Raw genomic sequence first — 23,183 nt, forward strand, 5'->3', positions numbered from 1 at the left:
CAGGTGTGGAGTGGTTCATTTTCTGAAAGAATGCTGAGATACAACAAAAATAAAAGCTATACAAAAGGACACTGGAGCAGAGGGAGCTGGGTGTGTATTTGCATAAATCATTGAAGATGACATGTTGAATGCTGAAAGGGAATTTAATAAAGCATGTAACATCTTAACCTTTATTAATTGGGGCATAGAGTGCAAAAGCAAGGCATTTAAGTTAAACTTGTAAAATACACTGGTTGAGTTGCAGGTATTGTATCCAGTTCTGGGCACCACACTAAGAAAAACATGATGGCATGAGAGAGAATGCAAAAACTATTGAGAATGGTTCCAAGGCAGTTATGTAAATAAACTGGAGAAGCTTGAGACGGCATTTGATAAAGGTGTTCAAAATCACAAGGGGTCTGGGCAGAAAGAAACCGTTTCTGTTGGTCAAAGGACCAAGAATGAGAAGGTACAGTTTTAAGGTAATTTGCGAAAGAAGCAAAAGGTGAAATAAGGAAACTTTTTCATGCAATGCATGGTTAGGATCTGGGATGTGCTGCCTGAGAGTACGGTGGAGGCAAGTTCCATCGAGGCGTTCAAGAGGGAATTGGATCATTATCTGAAAGGGAGGAACGTGCAGGGCTATGGAGTGAGCCAGAACAGCTACAATGCTTAATGGCCTCTTTCGGTATGGTTACCATTCTGTGAATTGTTATTTTACGATGTGATTGTTGAGATTATACTTTGGTTCCAAAATTTTTAGGCTTTGATTTCTGAAAACTAGATTAATTCTTAAATGAAAAACAGCTTTTAGGCCAAAAATCATAGGGCCACCGTTTACATGAAATCAACTTCTATTTGAGAATATGTCATACTGGCGAAACTTTTAATAACAAAAGCAAAATACTGCAGAATTTGAAAGAAGTGATCTAAAAAATGGATTACCCACAGGTGGTGGGTTAAACAAAATGCGTTTTTTAAATGATAAACCTAGTTCAGGTGTGATAATCAGACTGCAGTAAGTTACCACTCAACTATATCAGGAATATTCTTAAAGCAAATTTTATGAAGTTATGTTCTAAAAGGTTGCCTATTTGTGTTTTTCATGGCAGATTTTACCAATTTTGCTAATATGCAAATAAACAAGTGCAAATTGAGGAAAGAGTTTCACAAAACTAGCACAATCTTAAAAGTAATTTGCAGCAGATTGCTGATTGCATGCAAAACTGGAACTCCAGGCAACACTGAAAACTATCAAGTCTTGATTTTGGGAATTTACATGCATAATCTCATATATAGTGACCATTGTTACAATAATGTAGTTCTTCAGCTGCACAAACACACTTAAATGGTTGGGCAATCATCATGTTCTTTCAATGGTAATACAAAAATGAACAAAAGTTAAGTACAGTAATTTAACAAATTATTATTTGTTTAACCATTAATGTCCCTTTGGTATGTGTATCATAAATGTCTGCATTTGCTATTTATCAAAAAAACCCCGAAATATGGCAAAAGTAAAACTACATCAACATAAACCGAAGCTGTAGATTATCTAGTCTTTGCTGCCTGAACAGATAATGCACTGTTAAGGAGGGCATTGCTAATTTCTTGACCAAGTTTTATTTAGCATAACGCAATTATTGTTACATTAACTGAAATCATTACAGGAAAAATAATATCAATGATTAGAACAGATTACTGATTGCATTTAACAAGACTAAAAACTTCTCTAACATACTACCTGAATGCATGTAAACATAATTACAGCATGAAAGTAAATTCTGTGCTGAAAAAATATTCCCATAAATTTGAAATGAAAAAAAACACAGAAAATTGCAAAAATGCAAATCTCTATAGGAATCATTTCGGGGGGAGGGGGGAACCTTATACCATTATCACACTGACTGATACAAGTGCTGATGTCAAAACTTCAATCATCCTCAAGTCCAAAGAATTGTGCACTTTTTCCCGAGAGCCAATTTTACTTTTACCAAATATTTAACTGGTTACTCAATTTCCCCAGATACCCACAAAAAAACAATTTTTGTTTAAGCATAATACGCACAGAATAGAACACCCAGCCCTCTCTTACTCAATCTTCAAACTTAATATTTTCTATTTTGAAGGAGACAAGCTCATTACCAACTGCCATTTTAGATTCTCTTCTCTATTGCAGGGCCGTTCCAAAACGTGGCTGTATGTGCAACCTGAGTTGTTAACCCAAAATCAATGTTTTAACCTTGCACAGATGTTGATCTAAAAATGCCCACACTAAAAGAAATGTGTGTCAATTAGCTGCCGCTATCTTTTCTGGGTCATTGAAACAGCGTATTTAATTCTGGGGAATATATGTGTAAAAACAAATACATGCATTCTCAATGAAGAGCAGCAGGCCATATTTAAGGATTTAAGGCTTCATGTTATGAAGGTTCTCAGTACTGAACTTGTTTCACTGGCAAAACAAAAAATGCCTGGACATGGAGGTTTTTAAAGAACTAGAATAATATATGAAAATTTGATCATTATAACATCTTTTTCACAACAGTATTTTCACAGTTTGATATAAAGAACACTTATTCATCTTGTTATTTTTCCAAAGTAGGTTACTAGCCATTCCTCTGTTTATTAACATAAATGTTTAGCTTTGATTTTTTGAGTTGTAAAGGTCTGTAGCTTGAAATATTAAACAATCTGGGGCGAGATTTTCCCACTCCACTATGCTGAACGAGTAGTGTAGCGGGGCAGGAAAAATAAGTGGGAGACAAAGAAACCTGGCAGGTCGCGACTCTCCAGGGCCATTCTTTTTTCAATCAATCAGTCCTGTGATGTTTCCCAGCGCAAGGCTGATTTAAATATTCATACATTAATTTAAAGCCTTTTAGTGAGCCCCAGTGGGTTTCTGACCTCACTGGTGGCGGTCTGCACCAGCAGCACCAGGGACCACACATGACGGGACTGGAGGCCATAGAGACCTCCCAGGAGGTCGGTGGCAGTGCTCCTTGGGCAATGCCCACCTGGGATCCTGGCAGTGCTAAGGGGAAGGGCTTGAGGGTGCAGGCCAGATGGAGAGGGAAGAGGAGGGATTGGGGCTGGCAATCAGGGGTCAAGGCCAGCCATGACACGTGGGGGCCAGCCATCGGGAGGACAGCGATTGGATGGAGGGTGTGGGAGACAGCAATCTGGGGGGACATAATGAGGATGATATGGACACTGATTTTTTTTTTTGGGGAATGCTGCTGCCCCACCACCACCCCCACCCCCCCACCACCACCCCCACCCCCCCACCCCACCCCACCCCCCCCCACCCCCCCCCACCCCACCCCCCCCCACCCCACCCCCCCACCCCCCCCCCCACCCCCCCCCCACCCACCCACCCCCCCCCCACCCCCCCCCCACCCCCCCCCCCCACCCCCCCCACCCCCCCCCCCACCCACCCACCCCCCCCCCACCCCCCCCCCCCCCCCACCCCCCCCCCCACCCACCCACCCCCCCCCCACCCCCCCCCCCCCCACCCCCCCCCCCACCACCCCCCCCACCCCCCCCACCACCACCCCCACCCCCCCCCCCCCCCCACCCCCACTCTTTCCTCAGATATTAACTAACCTTGTATTTTCTGCAGCTTTTTAAAAATGAATGTTAACTAGTTTAACAGCACAGTTGTATATTTTATTAACACAGGACTTAGAATCATAGAATCCCTACAGTGCAGATAAAGGCCATTTGGTCCGGCAAGTCTTCAACAACTCCCTGACAGAGATCATCCAGCCAGGCCCTATCCCTGTAACCCCACGTATTTATCCCGCTACTCTCCTAATCTACACGTATTGGGACACTATGGGAAAATCGCACATCTTTAAAGTGTGGTAGGAAGCTGGAGCACCCAGAAGAAACTCATGCAAATGTGGGGAGAATGTGCAAGCTCCACTCAATCACTCAAGGAAATGAACCTGGGTCCCTGGTGCTGAGAGGCAGTAGTGCCAACTACTGTGCTGCAGGTAATATATCTGCATAATTTCATGTCATTGATATGTGTGTTTCCCATAGTAATGTTATGGGACAAAGACATTAATTGAATGCTTGGTTTCAAAAGTTCTGTTTTCTGTAGGTCCCATTAGACTCTTCAACCTACTCATTAATTTGACACATTGGAGAATGTGGCCAAGTGGAGCAACTAGACCCAATAAAAATTGGACACTTTAAATTAATATACAGCTAAACTGCTTCTATAAACAAAGCTTGATGGAATGCGGACAAGATTACCACAGGTCAAAACCAGCCCAGACCTGTCTTGCGTATTGATTAGAAGTGCTTGACCTTAACAATGGAGGAGTCACTATTCACAAAACCCATCAAGAAGTAACCACATCCTGACATGAGAATCCAGACTTGCGTTGCAAACTAAACAGAGAACATAGAACACTACAGCACAAACAGGCCCTTCGGCCCACGAGTTGCGCCGATCACATCAACACCTATCTATAACCCCCAATCCCATAAAATCCCATATACTCATCCAGAAGTCTTTTAAAAGACCCCAGTGAGTTCGCCTCTACCACCACTGACGGCAGCCGATTCCATTCACTCACCACCCTCTGAGTGAAAAACTTACCCCTAACATCACTTCTGTACTTTCCTCCCCACACCTTAAACCTGTGTCCTCTCGTAGCGACCATTTCAACCCGGGGAAATAGCCTCTGAGAATCCACCCTATCTATTCCTCTCAACATTTTATAAACCTCTATCAGGTCGCCTCTCAGCCTACGTCTCTCCAGGGAAAAGAGACCCAGTTCCCTCAACCTAACTTCATAAGGCATGCCTCCCAGTCCAGGCAACATCCTTGTAAATCTCCTCTGTACCCTTTCAATAGCTTCTACGTCTTTCCTATAGTGAGGCGACCAGAACTGCGCACAGTACTCCAAATGAGGCCTGACAAGGGTCTTATAAAGTTGCAGCATTACCTCCCGAGAAGCTCGACCTTAAGAGTCGTTATGACCTGAAACCCATCTAGAGGTACTTTTCCCTAGTTTCAGCGAGACTCCATGCTATTAAGCATATCTTGAAAGGAGATTTGTGCACCTAGAATGAACTGATCTAATCTCATTGGGTTCTGTGACCCCTGCCCTGTGACCCCATTGGCCGAAAGCCAGAGAACATTCCAGAAGGGCTCGGAGAGGGGAGTAAAACGAACATCTCGAAACAAACCCCAGCAAATCCTGGCCTACTGTGAGCCGTGATGTGGAGATGCCGGCATTGGACTGGGGTAAACACAGTAAGAAGTCTCACAAACCAGGTTAAAGTCCAACCAGTTAGCAGGTTAGCTGTAAAGACTCGCGTTCTAATCAGTATTCTGTAAACTGTGTCTGCCTTTTATATTCTCTGTTTGAGACCAGAACTCTCCACTCACCTGACGAAGGGGCAAACCCCGAAAGCTTGTGGGCTTCTATCAATTTTTAAACTGGTTGGACTTTAACCTGGTGTTGTGAGACTTCTTACTACTGTGACCCATGACAATGGAGGAGAAGATACCAAGAAAACCCTGAGCTCATCCGTCAATGTGAGCTCAGTGAATTGAATCCATCAGCTCAACCAAGTTCACCAGAGTGGTTAGTATATGCGTTGACTTAATTTCTCATCTAAGAGTTGTTTCTTTAACTTACAAGTGTTTTTAATAAAACAAGTTTGAACCGCATTCCTTCGTTTGTCTCATCAAGTAAAAGCACCTGCATAAACGTGTTTTTGAGCAATAAACTGGTTGAAGTATCTGTATAGAATATTTCACAGGCGACAAGGATGTCTGCTTGCAATAAACTGATCCAAGGATTTCTATGAAAGGGCATTACTAAGAGGGATATCTATAAGAGCAGGATTTTGTATTTCAAGTAACTAAAATTCAAACTCACCCATGGAGGACACAAGTGTTTGTTCTGAGTCAGGGCCAGGAGTGTCCAAAATGAAGATGTTGGCCAGAAGCTATGTTTGGTGGCCTGGCATAGACATGGACGTAGTGGCGCTATGTAGGTCAGTGCAAGGAATGTCAGCAAGGACAGAAATTGCTATCAGCAGCTCCCCTACACCTGGTCATGGCTGTGTAGACTATGGACGTGGCTGCACGTGGATTATGCAAGCCCATTCATGGGCTTGATGTTCTTGGTCATTGTGGACATCCTCTCCAAATGGATGGATGTCCATAGGTGGCATTCAGCGATCACAACAATAATGCAAGAGAAACTTTGCACCTCATTTTCGATGTATGGGATCCCAGAGGTGCTGGTTGCTGACCATAGACCAGCTTTTGCCAGCTAGGAGTTCATCTGGTTCATGAAGTTGAATGGGATTTGACAAATTAGGATGGCACCATACCATCCATCGTCAGAACAGCCTTGGGGAGAGAGCAGTCCAGACTTTAAAAGCTAGTTTAAAGAACAGCCAGCAGCATCAATGGACATCAAGCTCTCCCATTTGTTATTCGATGATAGAATAACACCCCCCCAATGCCACGACAGGAATTGCTTGTGGGCAGACAACTCTGCACCAAAGTAAGTTTGCTCTTCCCAAACTTGGGGGTGGAAGATGGACAGGCAACAAGAAGCCCAACACAAAGCCCATGACAATAGCAGCTAGGAGAGACAATTGGAGGCTGGTGAAAAGGTTTGCGTAAAGAATTATGCCTGTGGTCCTGCATGGTTATCAAGAATGATGCACTCTAGGATGGGTCAGTATTCTACAGAGGGAGTGAGACCATCCTGAAAAAATACATGGACCAAGTGTGGGCCTCAAAAATCATAGTTAGTCCTGAAGCCAACTATCTCAGTGGGCCAAGAACACAGGAGAATCGTCCCATACCAGCCAGCTCTGCCTCTCCATCGCCTTCAGTTAGGACCCGAGTCCGAAGTGGATACTGCAAAGACGCACCTAAGGAAGGGTGTGAACCAGAACTCTGGCTCTTGCTGCCTAACAGGTGGGCACCTGTTAGATACACTCCTCTCACGTCGGATGCCAAGCTTCAGAATCCTGACCCAGAGCTGAAATGTCATGAGACCTATAAGGCAAGCAAACTACCAAGATTCCTCAGACTTGGGAGGGGGTGGGGCTGTAATGACTTCAGTGAAGCCCTAGAGGTTGGCCTCTTGGAGTATGAGCTCTCTGATTGAGGCTACTGCCTGCCTAATCACACAGCCTCACCTGTATATAAATATGGGAGTTTGGGAGTGTCAGGTTTACTGGTAATCCGGATTCTCTTAGAAGTGGAATTGAGTTTGGCACAAAGGGAATCTGGTGAAGAGACATCAGCCTCTGAGGAGTTATTTCAAAGTCCTGAAATGGGATTTGAACACATAACTTCTGGTCGTGTGGTAGGGACCACTGCGCCACTGTAGCATAATACAATTCCCAAAGCTATACCCTTCAATAAAAGAAGTATAAGAAAGTGCAAGAAAGAGCTGATGTCAATTCAAGGTCAGCATAAAGGAATAAGAACAGACTGGGGCTTAAAAGAGCACAGCAGCGAGTGCAAGACTTCACTTTGAGAGTACTGGGAAAATTCGAGGTGTAACATCACAGGTGATTATTTCCTATTTATCTTATCTAAGCTAGAGAATAAAACTGTTGAGGCTTATTTTTTTTTGTAACTAAGATTATTACTACTAGGGCCTGGTTTTGGGAAAGAAGGGTCAAGTGGATCAAGTATGAGCAAGAGAAAATTTAGGAGGCAATAATCATAATACCATAAGGCTTGCGTTGGCAACGGAGAAGGATTAAAAAACATAATCTATAGCAAGAACAATTAACTAGGAGAAAGCCAACTTCATTGGTGTAAGAATGGATCTGGGCCAAATAAATTGGATTCAAAAGTTGGCAGAAAAATTGGTAGTTGAACAATGGGCTAACTTCAAAGAGGTGATAGTTTGGGGATAGCTGTGGTACATTCCCTCGAAGGGGAAAGGTAGGGAAATCAAATCCACGGTTTTCTAGATGATAAAAGCAATAGAGAATAGAATGAAAAGTGTGCTTACGATAGAGTATGGGTGAACATTACAATGGAGAACAAGGCTGAACGTAGAAAGTTCAGAGAGGAAGTGGAGAAGCAAAGAAAGAATATAGAGAGAGACTGGCAACTAACATAAAAAGGTATCGCATAGTCCTCCATAGGCATATCAATAGTAAAAGGTCACTATATTCTCAGAAGAACATAGGCTGCTGTCCTCTCCCTTTGAGGGAGGATAGCTGACAGGTGGCGGTTTAACTTGGCGACCACCATACCTCAGACAAGGGGCAAGGTTGAGAACGTGAAGCATTCATGAATAACATATCAATAGCAATGAATAGTAAAGCCAATTACACATCAAAAAGGGGATTTACAAATTAGGCAGTGGGACTAGCCAAGGTATTAAATTAATACTTTGCATCTGTTTTCACTAAGAATGTGTATCATCATCATTCACGCCACAATGAAAAAGGAGGCAAGCAATCATAGAAGGATTTAAAACTGATGAAGTGGAGATATCATATTAAATTAAACCAGATAAAATACAATTCAAGGATGGGGAAAGTGTGTGTGTGGAAATTGTGGAGGCACTGGCCAGTTTTTCTTACTCAAAGGGGTGGGGCCAGAAGACAGAGAATTGAAAATATTACACCCACATTCAAAAAAGAAAAGGTGTGAAGGTAAGTCCAGAAACTATAGGCCAGCCAGTTTAACTTTGGTGGCAAGGGAAACTTCTAGAAACAAGAATTTGGGACAAAATTAATAAGCATATGCATGAATATTATGCACAATTACATTTAAATGCTAGACTGTAGGTGTAACTAACTCTCCTAAGCCGAACAATTATAGCTAACTTGACTACACGTAGAATCAGAAGGCATGATGGGTTAGTAAAAATTGACTGCATTCTTGAAGGGTAAAATGCGGGCAAACATTAGCTTGGATTTGCTAAGGGAAAATCAAATTTAACTAATCTGCTGGAGTCTTTTGAAAAGGTAACAGAAGTTTGATGAGGACAATGCTGCTGATGTGGTGTAGATAGATTTCCTAAATATATTTTAAACAGTGCCGCACAACAGACTTGTGAACAAAATTATAGCTCATGGAATAAAAGAAACAGTCGAAACATGGATATGAAACTGGCTGAGTGGAACAGAGTATGGTGGTTAATGGATGTTTTTCAGTAGGAGAATTGTTTGTAGTGGAGTTCCTGTGTGTCAGTGTTGGGACCCTTGCTCCTCCTGATGTATATTAATGGCCCCGATCATTTATTTACCCCAGTCCAATGCCAGCATCTCCACATCAAAAATAATGATTCGGACCTTGACGTTATAGGGCAAGATTTCAAAATTTGCAGATGGTAAGATACTTGAACGCACTGTGAACTGAGAAAAGGATAATTGAGGGATCCTGTGTATGCATAGCCTTGTTTGCTTCAGTCTATGCAAAGGCTTTATTTTAAGATATTATGCACAATTACATTTAAATGCTAGACTGTAGGTGTAACTAACTCTTCTAAGCCGAACAATTATAGCTAACTTGACTACACGCAGAATCAGAAGGCATGATGGGTTAGTAAAAATTGACTGCATTCCTGAAGGGTAAAATGCGGGCAAACAAAAGTTTCCCATCACTGCAGCTACGAGGATTGTTTTTCTAGACCGAGACAGCGTGCAAAAAACACTTCCAATAACGAGATAAGGTTTGAAATAAATTTTGATTTCAGAGTGTGTGTTTAATTCAGCTCAGTTCATTCCTTAGATTCCATTCATTTCAGTTCATTTTTTTTTGTAGAGGGCCTGGCCGAGAAGCCAGTCTTTAAGTTCACTTTTTTGCTTACGTCACGTTAATTTTTTTAAGTTCTTTTCAATAAAAGAAAACATTTCAAGATTCATATCAGTGCTGTCCTCTCATTTCTTGAAACAAATGAATGGACCCAACAATAATACAGAACTTCAAGAGGACATGGGCAGCTTGGTGGGATGGGTGGACAAGTGGCAGATGAAGTTCAATGCAGAGAAGTGTGAGGTGATTCATTTTGGTAAGAAGAACATGGAAAGACAACATAAAGTAAATGGGGCAAGTCTAAATAGGGTGCAGGAGCAGAGGAGCCTGGGTGTATATGTGCATATGTCATTGAAGGTAGCAGTACAGGTTGAGTGGTTAATAAAGGATACAGTATCCTGCCCATATTTATTAATAGGAGCATAGTTTAAAAGACCAAGGAGGTCATGTGAACTTATAAAAGTCACTAACCTCAGCTGGAGTATTGCATCCAGTTCTGGGGTACTGCACTTTAGGGATGATGCCAAGGCTTTGGAGAGAGTGCAAAAAAAGATTTACAGGAATGGTTCCAGGGACGAGGAATGTCAGTCATGAAGATAGATAGGAGGAGTTGAGGCTGTTTTCTTTAGAGAAGGCTGAAAGAGGTTTTCAAAATCATGAGGAATCTGGACAGAGTAAATAGGGAGATACTCTTCTCACTTATAAAAGGATTGAGAACAAGGGGGCACAGATTCGAAGAAAGAAGCAAATGCAACAAGATTTTTTTCACGCAGCAAGTGTCTGAAAACTCAGAGTGTAATGAAGGCAAGTTCAAAAGAAGCATTGAAAACAGAATGAGACTGTCATCGGAAAAAAAAAATGCAGGGTTACAGGGAGAAAGTGGGAGAATGGCATTCAGTAAAATGGAGGTGGTGGTGCAGATACGATGGGCAGAATGGCCTTTTGCAGTATGATTCTATGATTCTGTGAAATGGGTAAAAGGGCAAAATTGAAGAATGAAGAATCTGTAAACAAACCATCACAAATAACAAAAAGGTCAGAAGACCAACTCACAAACTGAATGTAATAAATGCTCCAAGATAGGCAGATTTTGTTGCAAGAGTGCAGGAGGGTACTAGACTTCTTTACTGACTTTTACATACCATCTGATACAGTACTGAAAAACAAATACTCTGAGCAGTCATACTGGATAGCACAAAGGCCAGGGCCACCATTAAAAGCTCCTCACATCCACTTGACTTCCATTTGAGATGGCAGAGTAGTGAAATTTGATGCTGGCAGTGATGAGATTATCTCTCATGTTGTCTCAAGCTGATCCCTCACAGTTCATCATATTACACAATCATCCATCCACAAGCCAAATGATAATTTTGATCTTGCCACACAATCACCTATGAAGGAAACATGACTTACCATAGTAACTCCCGTTTCTCTGGAGGGTCTTCCACACAGGCGCACTGTGGGTTTTGATTTACGCCTGCACAACTGATCAGAAGATTGAAAAATCAATGCAAGATACCTCTGCAGAAGATTGGTACCCCATCTCAAATAAATACCCCCTTCAGTGATGGCGCTGATAAAGGACCAATAAATTAAGTATTTGGTAAAATTTAAAGGAAGATATGCAAGTCTATGGAGAACAGCAGAAACAAGAGTTACCAATGGTTTCATTGGAAGAATATGTTTCCTAAGAATAGGTGACTGAACAACACAAACACATATACCCTGGAGGTTATTTTCCATTCAAAAATCAAGATACGGAAATACGACAAGACATCATCTGAGGAACACAAAAATCAACAGGGCATCCAGTATGACACTAATTTTATTGCATTACAAATAATTCAGGGGGGTGAAGAAAGACTTGGAACGCAGGTCAAAATACCTGAACTATTAAACTACTGAGAGGCAACATCATGAAACGGTTGGAATGTACAAGTGACATCCTATCTCCTACTCCACATGTGTGGGGATAAGAACATTAACAGGGAGAAGGTGGGAGAATGGCATTCAGTGAAATGGAGGTGGTGGTGCAGATACGATGGGCAGAATGGTCTTCTGTACTATAACAATTCTATGATTCTGTGAAATGGGTAAAAGGGCAAAGTAGGTTACAAAATCAAAGAATAGAGAATTTGTAAACAAACCATCACAAACAACAAAAATGTCAGAAGACCAACTCGCAAACTGAATGTAATAGAGGCTCCAAGATAGGCAGATTTTGTTGTATGAATTCTAGATTTTCTAGTCAAATTCTAGACTTTATCAAAAACGCATATAACAAATGCCAAAAGATGACAACAAGTCTAAGCAATTCTTAAAAACTCAGTACTGTGCCTGATATTTGCAGTGTACTGGATGTTTACTGAGGCTTTGAGAGAGCAACACAGATTCACTATGCCACTTACTGCCTGGTCTAATATAGCAAGAACTTGTAAAATTGAGGTTTTCTTCATTAGATAAATACAGGGCAATATGACACAAGTATTTAAAATTACAACAGGATGGGACAGGCACATAGAAACTGACTTAATTCAGTAATTATGGGGTCTAGAAAGAGGGGAGATAAATGGAAGATCATATGAGAGTACTGAGAAAAGATAGCAAGAGAAATCTTTGCAGAATTGCAAGGCTGTGGAACTCTCTATTTGGGGTTATTGGCTATGATAGATACCATACTAATAGGCAAGGTCAGAATAGTTAGATAGTTGAAGAAAAGGGCATGAAGGGGTATGAGACAGGCTGGGAAAATATGGTTCATTTTGTGTAAATACCAATATGAACTGGTCAGTTGTCTATATATTTTTCATGATGTGGAGCTGCCAGCGTTGGCCTGGGGTAAACACAGTAAGAAGTCTCACAATACCAGATTAAAGTCCAACTGATTTATTTGGTAGCAAAATCCACTAGCTTTCGGAGCGCTGCCCCTTCGTTATATAAATGTCTTTAAATGCCCTGTTTGTGAATTGAACTCTCACTCATTTGACAAAGGGGCAGCGCTCCGAAAACTAGTGGATTTTACTACTAAATAAACTTATTGGACTTTAACCTGGTGTTGTGAGATTTCTTACTGTATATATTTTTCTACAGAGCTATATTTTGGTAGGTATACCACTCTCAAAAATGCCAACCAAGGCCATTCCAGAATCCATTTTTTTGTAGGATGTGCACATCATAGAAAATTGCACCCCAAGGTCCCTCTGAACTTTGTGCAACGGAGCACAGTTTATAATGATAGAGAGGTTGTGCGAGTGCTTGATTTTCAGAATGGGTGCATCTTTGAAAGCAGAGAGGAAAGGCAGTGCGATAGAGAAAAGTTTGGACATTGGCTGATCAGAAATTTAGTAGCAATGGAGTCAAAAGCACAGCAAGTGAGTTTCATGGCTGAGATTAATCCCAAGAAGATACAAGGAGGAGAGTTAGTGAAAGTAAAGGGATGGTGGTTCAACCTAAGGTAGAGTGTCTGGGAATGCATTGGTCAGTGGGGAAGTGGATAAGCGGGAGAAAGCAGTAATGGCTGAACAGACGATTTCTATCCTGACCAAGATGTCTATGAGCTCCTTGCACTCTTGGTTACGAGGAAGGGGAGAGGGGTTTTCAGGAGGATGTTGATAGCATGAATAAGAAGCTGGGGATGATGTAAGATCCCCAGGATCATCCAAGGAGGATGGAGGTGGAGTTACATACACTATTAAGCTATTAGTAGTAAACCGATTTGCACATGATCAGACACAAGGTATGTTTCTGTTGGTTTACTGAGCAAAGATGACAAGAACAAAATCAATCAATGCGTTATTTGTTAAATTGAATGAAAATTATCTCCCAAATAGATCTAAGTGTCTTCGATTCAAAGTAAGCTAGAATCTACTGAACATCTTTTCTATTTGAAAGGGCTTACACCTGGAAATGAACAGTGCCCAGAGGTTAAATAAGAAGATTCAGTGGTCTGTGAATTAACAAATGAATGAACACAAGAACATAAGAACTAGGAGCAGGAGTAGACATTCAGCCGTTCAATAAGATCATGGCTGATCTTTTTGTGGACTCAGCTCCACCTATCCACTCACTCACCCTAAATTCCTTTACTGTTCAAAGATCTATCTTTGCCTTAAAAACATTCAACAAGCTAGTCTCAAGTGCTTCACTGGGCAGGGAATTCCACAGATTCGCAACCCTTTGGGTGATTGCTCAAATGTTCCCCGGCTGGAAGGGAACACTCCTATCTGATGATTGTTGAGCGGTGTTCATTTCTTTGTTGTCGTAGCGTCAGCATGGACTCCCCAATGTACCATTCCTCGGGACATCCTTTCCTGCAACATATCAGGTAGACAACGCTGGCCATGCAGGAGAAAAAGATGTCCCGAGGCATGGTACATTGGGGAGACCATGCTGACGCTATGACAACGAATTAATGAACAGCGCTCAATCACCAGGCAGGAGTGTTCCCTTCCAGTTGGGGAATACTTCAGCAGTCACGGGCATTCAACCTCTGTCTTTAGGTAAGAGTTCGCCAAGGTGGCCTTCATGACACATGACAACGCAGAATTGCTGAGCAGAAGCCAAGTTCTGCACAGAGGAGGACGGCCTCAATCGGGATCTTGGGTTTATGACACACAATCTGCAACCCCCCATGACTTGCCTGGGCTTGCAAAATCTCACTAACTGTCCTGGCTGGGCACAATATACATCTCTTTAACATGTGCTTAACCCTCTCTCCACTCACACTGTCTGTACCTTTAAGACGATTACCCATAAAGAATTGCATTCCAACCATTATCTTGTAAATTGAGTTTGTGTCTTTATATGCCCTGTTTGTGAACACAAGTCCTCTTGAAGAAGGAGCTTGAGGCTCCGGAAGCTAGTGCTGCCACATAAACCTGTTGGACTTCAACCTGGTGTTGTGAGACTTCTTAATGTGCTTATGCCAGTCCAACACCAGCATTTCCACATCATAGAAGAGGGTAGCAGCAGGGTCACCGAATTTTGTTCCGCTGGAGATAAATTCTTGTTATGCAAGGGGATCTAAGATTATCGGCAGTAGATCAATATGTGGAATTTGAAACATACAGATCAGCCATGGTTTTATTGAGTGGGGGAGAAGGCTTGAGAGGCCAACGGCCTACTTCCGCTCCTACTTAGTATGTTTGTACTTTAATGTTTTATTCAAAAGTGAAAATCTAGCCATTTCCTCTTAACATTCAATGCCATTATCATCACTGAATTCCCCACTGGATTAACAATATAAATACAGTAGCTATATGAACAGATCAGAGGCTGCAAATTTTATGGTGGGTAACTCACTTCCTGAGACCTTATAGCCTATCCACTATCTACAAAGCATAAGTCAGGCTTGTGATGGAATGTTCTCTACTTGCCTGGATGAGTGCAGCTCCACCAATATGCAAGGTGATCAACACCACCCAGGTCAAAGCAGCCCACATGACGGGCATTCCATTCATCACCATAAACTAATTCACTCCTCTAGCACCGATACACCGTGGCAGCAGTGTGTACAACATACAAGATGCACGCAGCACTTTCCAAATCCACATTCTTTACCAGCTCAGTGGACAAGGGAAGACAGTACATTCTGCTCCAAGCCAAAGACCATCATGATGTGGAACCATATTGCCATTTATTCACTGTCACTGGGTCAAGATCCTGGAAATCCCTCCCGAATGGCTATAGAGATATGGATATACCACTTCACAAGGACTGCAGCGGTTCAAGGTGGTAACTCACCACCACCTTCTCAAGGGCAATTAAGGATGAGCAATAAATGCCGGATTAGCTAATGACTCCCACAAATACTGAAAGAGTTTAAAAAAAATCATATGTGCAAATGTTCTGTGATCCCATTCAAGAGAAAACTTACAATCAATAAAATTGACTATCTCAACTGCAACTGGTGAGCCTAACAGACAATGCTTTCAATTAGCTTACTCATACATGCACACTAACAAGTTATCCAACAACAGACAGGAAACTCAGATCTAATATTAGTAGTTGTTCAATAGCCATAAACCCATCTGGTTCACTGATATCCTATTGGGAAGGAAATCTGTTGTTGTTACCTGGTCTAGCCTATGCGAGACTCCAGATCCACAGTAATATAGTTGACTTTAAAAGCTGTCAGGGATGGCAGTATGTGCTTGGCCAGCCATGACAGCCACACCCCATGAATGAATAAAAAAACGTTCACTGTGTGTCTCCAGGTTCAGATGCAATACTTAAATCCACTGAAAAGAATCTCAGAGACACAGTGACCTAGCTTTTGCTGAATGCTATTGAAAAAAAATTATGAGATGTGGCCAGCATTGCCCAACCTTAGGTGCCCTTCAGAAAGTGATAGTGAGATGCCATCTTGAATGACTGCAATCCGAGGTGTAGGTACACCCACATGAGATGGAAACTTGTGAATTTCAGGAAGGATGGTGTTTATACTTCTGCAACAGCCTGTTTGTATACGGAAGAATTCTATTCAAAAATCTGCATTTCCACAACAAAGACTTACAAAACCTATAAGTTAACGCAACCTGTTTTCAGAGATAATATTTCTCCAGCAACACCTGCAACTCTTGATAAAACATCCATAGGATAATGAGTTATTTTACTCAAGTGTCAGTTGTGAGATGATGTAGCATGTCTCACTCATTCTTTCCCTCCCCACCCCACACCGACATAATAAATGCACATATTTCAGCTGACTTGTACTTCAGTCAAGCTGCTATGCTCAATTCCAACTGATTGATACGCCTATCAAACACTTGTCCTGACAAATTGCTGATAAGATCTGTATCCCATCAGCAATGTATTTATGACCTTGGGCAGATAAAGATTGCCTAAGATCAATCAAGAACATGAAGTGAGGAAGAGAGACGAAATTAATCATTTACAATTCTCTAAGTATGCTGGTAAAAGTCAAATTTATCTGCAATAAATTTAGAATATTTTCAAGAGTTGGGGTCATCCAGAAATAGACCTGTCTGACTTCCCTGTAGTAAGGCATTTTTCTGTTAAGAACATGAGCTCCAGAATTAAGAATCAGTTGATCCTTACTGTTTAAAGATGGGTTAAATAATTTGCATGGTGGAACCAGCTAAAGTAGCACATAAGAAACCAGGCATCGAGAAGGAAAAAGGCTGCTGTGATCCCAACCTAACTTTTCCAACTTATCCACTCCTGACTCCAATTTCCCAATTATAAATTGGCAATATTCAGGTTGCAAAATTGTAACTAGTGGGGTGCTAAAGGGATCAGCGCTGGGGGCCTCAACTACTTACAATCCATACTATTGACTTTGATGAAGGTATTGACTGTTTTGTAGTCAAAGTTGCTGATAATACAATGGTAAACAGGAAAGCAAATTGTGAGGAGAGTTCAAAGAGTCTGAAAAAGGGACAGGTTAAGTGAGCATGCAAAACTTTTGCAGATGAGAGCATAATGTGGGAAAATGTAAGGTTAACTATTTGGTAGGAAGATTAGAAAAGCAAAATATTATCAAGAGAGACTACAGAATGATACAGTACAGAGGATCTCGGTGTTCTTGTACATGAATCATAAAACGTTAGCACGCAGATGCAGCAAGTTATAAGAAAACTAGAATGTTGGTCTTGGTTGCGGGGGGGGGGGGGAGCTTTGGTGGTGGGTGGGTGGTGATGGTGGTGAAGTATGAAAGTAGGGAAGTCTTTGCATTGACGAGACCACAGAGAGTACTGTGTACAGTTTTGATCTCCTTACTGAAGGATGGATACATTTGCAAACATTTCAAAGTTTAGTAAGCTGATTTGTGGGATGGTCATATGAGAAAAGGTCAAGTAGGGTAGGCCATTCCATTGGAGTTTAAAGAGTGCATTATCTGATTGAAACATATGATTCCTAGAAATCTTGCAGGGTGGATGTTGAGAGGATTGTTTACAGTAACATATGTAGCTTCCAGTACCTACAAATGTGACACATTATGAGCCCACTTGCAGGCAGTATGTCCCAAAGACTTGGGGATCATATCAAACAGCATGTCATTCCACAGTTTGTAATGGGCAAGGTAGAGACTGTACCGAACCAATCCATTTGGGCAAAACTCAAAATACAGTGTCCAACATTAGATGTGATTCCGCAATTGAGGATTATAATCCTCAGTGTGCTGTGGATTACATTGACAACTAATATAAAACTGTCAGTCAGGTTCAACATGCAGTGCATTTCATGTACTGGATGCTACATATTAAAACACAGGCCCTGTTTCTTGCAGACAGAAAGAACACACAATGCGCGCACACACACACACATTACACCTGTTTCAGCCAAACAAAATAAATGACAGCCATTCCTCAGAGTAATGTTAGACCAAAGTCTAGCTGCCTGGTTCAAATTTCAAACAATACTTGGCAGTTAACTGTTAGTCACCATCAACTTGTGAATTCTCCATGACAACATCGCTACCACAGTCCATTTGCCAACCAATCAACAGTCTCTTCTCATACAGTATAAATTTGTCTTACAGATGACTTGATGAGCATAAGATGAAAATTTCAACAAAAATCTTTTTTTCAGCAAAATATGTCAAAAGAGATTAAGTGTGCTATGAGAATGTAGATGCTGCAAAATAAGATGGAAACAAATTCATTCCATACTACAGTAAGAGGCTGTTCATGGAGAAAGTAAAAACATTAGAATTTCTTAATTCGAACAAAACTGAATAGGAGATAGTGAACATGCTAAATTATGTCTGATGAGGAACGGTTAGACAAACTCTCCTTGTATCCATAGGAGTTTCTTGTAGGCTTTTAATAAGGGAAGACATATTATCCAAAAACAAACACACGCTGTGGTCTGCAACGTAGATCCTAAAAGGGTTGAAGGGATCGAAAATAAATACATTCTCTGGAGCAGAATAAATATACACAGGGTTTTGAAAAACACTCATATTTTAAGGAAGTTGATGAGTGGGAAGAATTCCACTGGACTGAACAGTCAAATGCAGTTGAAAGGGAATGACAAACATATCTCTAATCAGTGAGCTATTCAGCTGACTTCAGTGATTTGAAAATTTATAGAATCAACAATTAGAAATGAAAATGAAATGGAAGAACACCTCAATGAAAATAATTTAACGAAACAGTTTCCAATGCTTTCGCCAGAACAACAAAATCCTGGACCATTCATGACGTGCAATTTCTACTGGACAGTTATAATGCTGTGCTACTAAAAGTCTTTAGCTAGTCACTTAACATGGTCATGAATCTCTGGGCATTTGAAATTCTTTAGAACTTTTAAATTTATCCCCAAAGATCCCCTTGAGTTTTAATATCGGATGACTCTTTTGACATTATATTTTGAATTAATTGGTTAAAAACTAAATACTTTTCCCCCATTTATTTAGTGGAATGTGGGAACCAGGACAGTATTTATTTCCTATCCCTAATTCCCCTTCAGGTGGTGGACAGCCTTCTTCAGCACTCTAGTCCACATGGTGTTGATATACACAGTGCTGTTAGGGAGCGAGTGCCAGGATTTTGACCCAATGACAGTGAAGGAACAGCCAATATATTTCCAAGTCAGGATGGCGTGCAGCTTGGAAGGAAATGTACTGGTGGTTGTGTTCCCATGTCTTGTTTTCCTTGGAGGTCCATGGTTTCACGAGTGCAGTTAAGGGGCCTTGGTGAATTGCTATAATAAATTGTGTAGATCTCTCAGGGGAGATGGTGGAATAGCAATAATGTCACTAATCTCTCTAGAGGTTAATGCTGTGGGGGCACGGGTTCAAATCATAACAGCTGGTGGAATTGGAATTCAAGTAAAATGGAATATAAAGCCAGCCTCAATAATGGTGATGGCAAAACCATGGTCAATTGTTTCACTTAACAGGAATGGAAATCCAGTGCCCTCATCTGGTTTGGCCTAAATGTGACTCCAGATCCACAGGAACATAGTTGACTTTTAATTATTCCATGCAATGGCCTAGCAAGCCAGTTTTGAAGGCAATTAGGAATTGGCAACAAATACTGGTCTTACCAATGATGCCCACATCCTATGAATAAATAATCTATGCATTACCAATATAGTATGCTTCTGGTGGAGGAAGTAAATGTTTAAGGTAATGGATGGAGTGCCAATTAAGTGGCCTTCTTTTATCTTGAGTTTCTTGCTGAAAGTACATTCATCCAGACAAATGGAAAGTATGCTATCACACTTCTGACTTGTGCCTACTTTGTGCGTGGTGGAAAAGTTTGCGAAAGTCAGGAGGTGAGTTACTCACAATGGAATTTCCAGCACCTGACTTGCTCATGTAGCCACAGTATTTATATGTTAGTTGCAGTTCTGTTTCTGGTCAATAGTAACTACCAGGATTTTGATAGTGGGGTATTCAAAGATGGTAAGATAGAATGTCAATGGGAGATAGTTAGATTCATTCTTGCTGAGGGTGTTCACTGTCTGGCACTTGTATGGTGTAAATGTTACTTGCAATATAGTCCAAGCCTATCCAGGTCTTGTTGCACGCAGGAACAGACTAAGTAGTTGCAAATGGAACCAAACATTGCACAATCATAAGTGAACATTCCCACTTCCGATCGGATGACGGAATGGAGGCAATTAAAACAACTGAAGATGGTTGGGCGATTGCCTTGAAGAACCAGACAACACAAATTTAAGGTTGTGAAGAGCCATCTTTTAATGCAAGACTAGTACTGATCTGGAGCTCACTGTCAATGAGGGTGGAGCACACAGTGGCAACTATATTTCAAAAGGAAACTGGGTGGGCACTAGAGGGAAATAAACTTACAGGGCTAGGAGAATAGCGTGGGGGAATGAACAGGAGTCTGAAATCCTCTACAGAGAAAAGACAAAGAATTGATGAGCTGACTGGCCTCCTTTTATTCTGTAATGCTGCTGCATTATAACTCATAGTACAATATTCAGTGGCTGCGGTGACTGCTATCCAATAACCATGTACAAGGTGTGAACCTAGCTAGTGAAGAGTTCTCCCCAATTTCCAATTTCTTGAATTTTTCTAGAACTCTTTGAAGCAACAGTTGGTCAAATGATGCCTTGATATCAAAGAGAGCCACCCTTTTCTTTCAGGACTAAGGCTGCAATGAAGTCTGGAAATGAATAGACTTAGCAGAACTCAAAGTGAACTTCAATGAGCAGGTTATGGATCATTTGATAGCACTGTCAATGGCATCTTCCAATACCTTGATGATTGCATGCAAAGTGAAATAAAACAACTTGATTTTATACAATCCCTTTAACAAAGTAAAATTACTTCAGAGGAGCATTTTCAGACAAGGTTTTGGCATCAAATTAGGAGGTATTAGGCGAGATGACCATCAACTTGGACAAAGGGGTAGTTTTAAGAAGCATCTTTAGTAGAAGAGAGGGGTACAGAGCCAATTAGGTTGTTGGGAAGAAATTCCAATTTGAGAGAGCAAGCAGCTGAAGACACAGCACTGAAAGTTGCAGATAAGCAAATGGCAAGTTTTGAAGGAGCGCTATAGAAGGTTACAGAAGAGTGAGGCAATAGAGGCATCTGGGAAAAAAAGGCACAAGAATTTTAAGTTCTACAAATTGGTTAGCAAGCAAAGGAGATGTTGATCTCTAGTGTCCACGTGAAGTGGCTTGAAAAGGTAAAGGCTAACAACATTAAGGAGATGCACCTCAAAGTAACTTATTGAAGGAGCCAATATGCTCTAATTTAGTTACAGTAAAAAGTCTGACAACACCAGGTTTAAGTCCAACCGATTTATTTGATAGTAAACTCACAAGCTTTCGGGGTTAGTCCCTTCTTCAGGTGAATGGAGAGTTCTGGCCTCAGACAGAGCATATAAAGCACAGACAGTTTACAGATTACTGATTAGAATGCAAATCTTTACACCTAACCTGCTGTTCAAGTCTTAAAGTGGACGACAATGTGAGTGGAAGGAGCACTGATCACAGGTTAAAGAGATGTGTATTGTCTTCTGACAGTACAGTAAGTGAGGTTTTGCAAACCCAGGCAAGTCACGGGGGTTACAGGTAGTGCGACATGAACCCAAGATCCCTGTTGAGACCATCCTCATGTGTGCGGAACTTGGCTATCAGTCTCTGCTCAGCGACTTTGCGCTGTTGTGTGTCGTGAAGGCCGCCTTAGAGAATGCTTACCCGAAGGTCAGAGGCTGAATGCCCGTGACCACTGAAGTGTTCGCTAACAGGAAGGGAACAGTCTTACCTGGTGATTGTCGAGCGATGTTCATTCATCCGTTGTCGTAGCATCTGCATGGTCTCCCCAGTGTACCACGCTTCGGGACATCCTTTCTTGCAACGTATCAAGTAGACAACGTTGGCCGAGTTGCATGAGTATTTACCGTGTACCTGGTGGATGGTATTCTCACGTGTGATGATGTCATCCGTGTCGATGATCTGGCATGTCTTGCAGAGGTTGCTGTGGCAGGGTTGTGTGGTATTGTGGTCACTGTTCTCCTGAAGGCTGGGTAGTTTGCTGCGAACAATGGTCTGTTTGAGGTTGCGTGGTTATCTGAAAGCAAGAAGTGGGGGTGTGGGGATGGCCCTGGCGAGATGTTCGTCTTCATCAATGATATGTTGAAGACTCCGCAGAAGATGTCGTTCCGCACACGAGGGCGATCTCAACAAGGATCTTGGGTTCATGTCGCACTATCTGTAACCCCTGTGACTTGCCTGGGTTTGCAAAACCTCACTTACTGTACTGTCTGGAGACAATACGCATCTCTTTAACCTGTGATCAGTGCTCCTTCCACTCACATTGTCGGCCACTTTAAGACTTGAACAGCAGGTTAGGTGTAAAGATTCACATTCTAATCAGTAATCTGTAAACTGTCTGTGCTTTACATGCTCTGTCTGAGGCCAGAACTCTCCATTCACCTGAAGAAGGGACTAACCCCAAAAGCTTGTGAGTTTACTATCAAATAAATCGGTTGGACTTAAACCTGGTGTTGTCAGACTTTTTACTGTGTTTACCCCAGTCCAACGCCGGCATATCCACATCATGACTAATTTAGTTACACCAGGGCTACAGGGTAAGAGGACACAGATTCAGGAGTTAAGGGATGCAGATTTAGAACACACTGTTTCTTTACAGTGATGGTCAGATGCTGGTGCGAGTTGTCAGGAAGAGTAATTGCTGCTTGGATACTGGAGATTTGTTAAAAACATCCAGTTGTAATAGGAAGTGAACAGAGTATTCTGCAAACATAAAATCGAACAGGCTGTAGAGCCCTCATCGAAAATGATCTTAACCAGAGCAACAGAATTAATAACATTAGCTTTAGTTTGTTCGAAACAGCCACTTGTCAAACAGCCAATAAATCTCAATTGCATGGTTATGCTGGCAGTCTTCGTGTCTAGCAGCTGTAATGAGCAATGTTCAGATTAAATATGGACACACAAAATGCACAGGAAACATGGCCCCTAATGG

The 23,183-nt window shown here is 41.6% G+C and overlaps 1 protein-coding gene across 6 annotated transcripts in view; it reads right to left on the minus strand.

Annotated features, from left to right (window-relative positions):
* Positions 1-23,183, minus strand: part of fam135a (family with sequence similarity 135 member A) — a 193,127-nt gene that overhangs the window by 26,960 nt on the left and 142,984 nt on the right. The window contains exon 17 of one of the 6 annotated variants that reach the window (XM_080191975.1): positions 11,161-11,236. The exons of the other annotated variants lie outside the window; for them this stretch is intronic. Coding sequence (XP_080048101.1) covers positions 11,223-11,236 — 14 coding nt within the window. The 3' untranslated portion in view covers positions 11,161-11,222. Of the gene's footprint in view, positions 1-11,160; positions 11,237-23,183 lie in introns of those variants that run through there. 6 annotated transcript variants of the gene reach the window in all.

The sequence above is a fragment of the Carcharhinus amblyrhynchos genome, chromosome 7, assembly GCF_965287045.1.
Source record: "Carcharhinus amblyrhynchos chromosome 7, sCarAmb.v2.hapA, whole genome shotgun sequence".
NCBI classification, from domain to species: domain Eukaryota; kingdom Metazoa; phylum Chordata; class Chondrichthyes; order Carcharhiniformes; family Carcharhinidae; genus Carcharhinus; species Carcharhinus amblyrhynchos.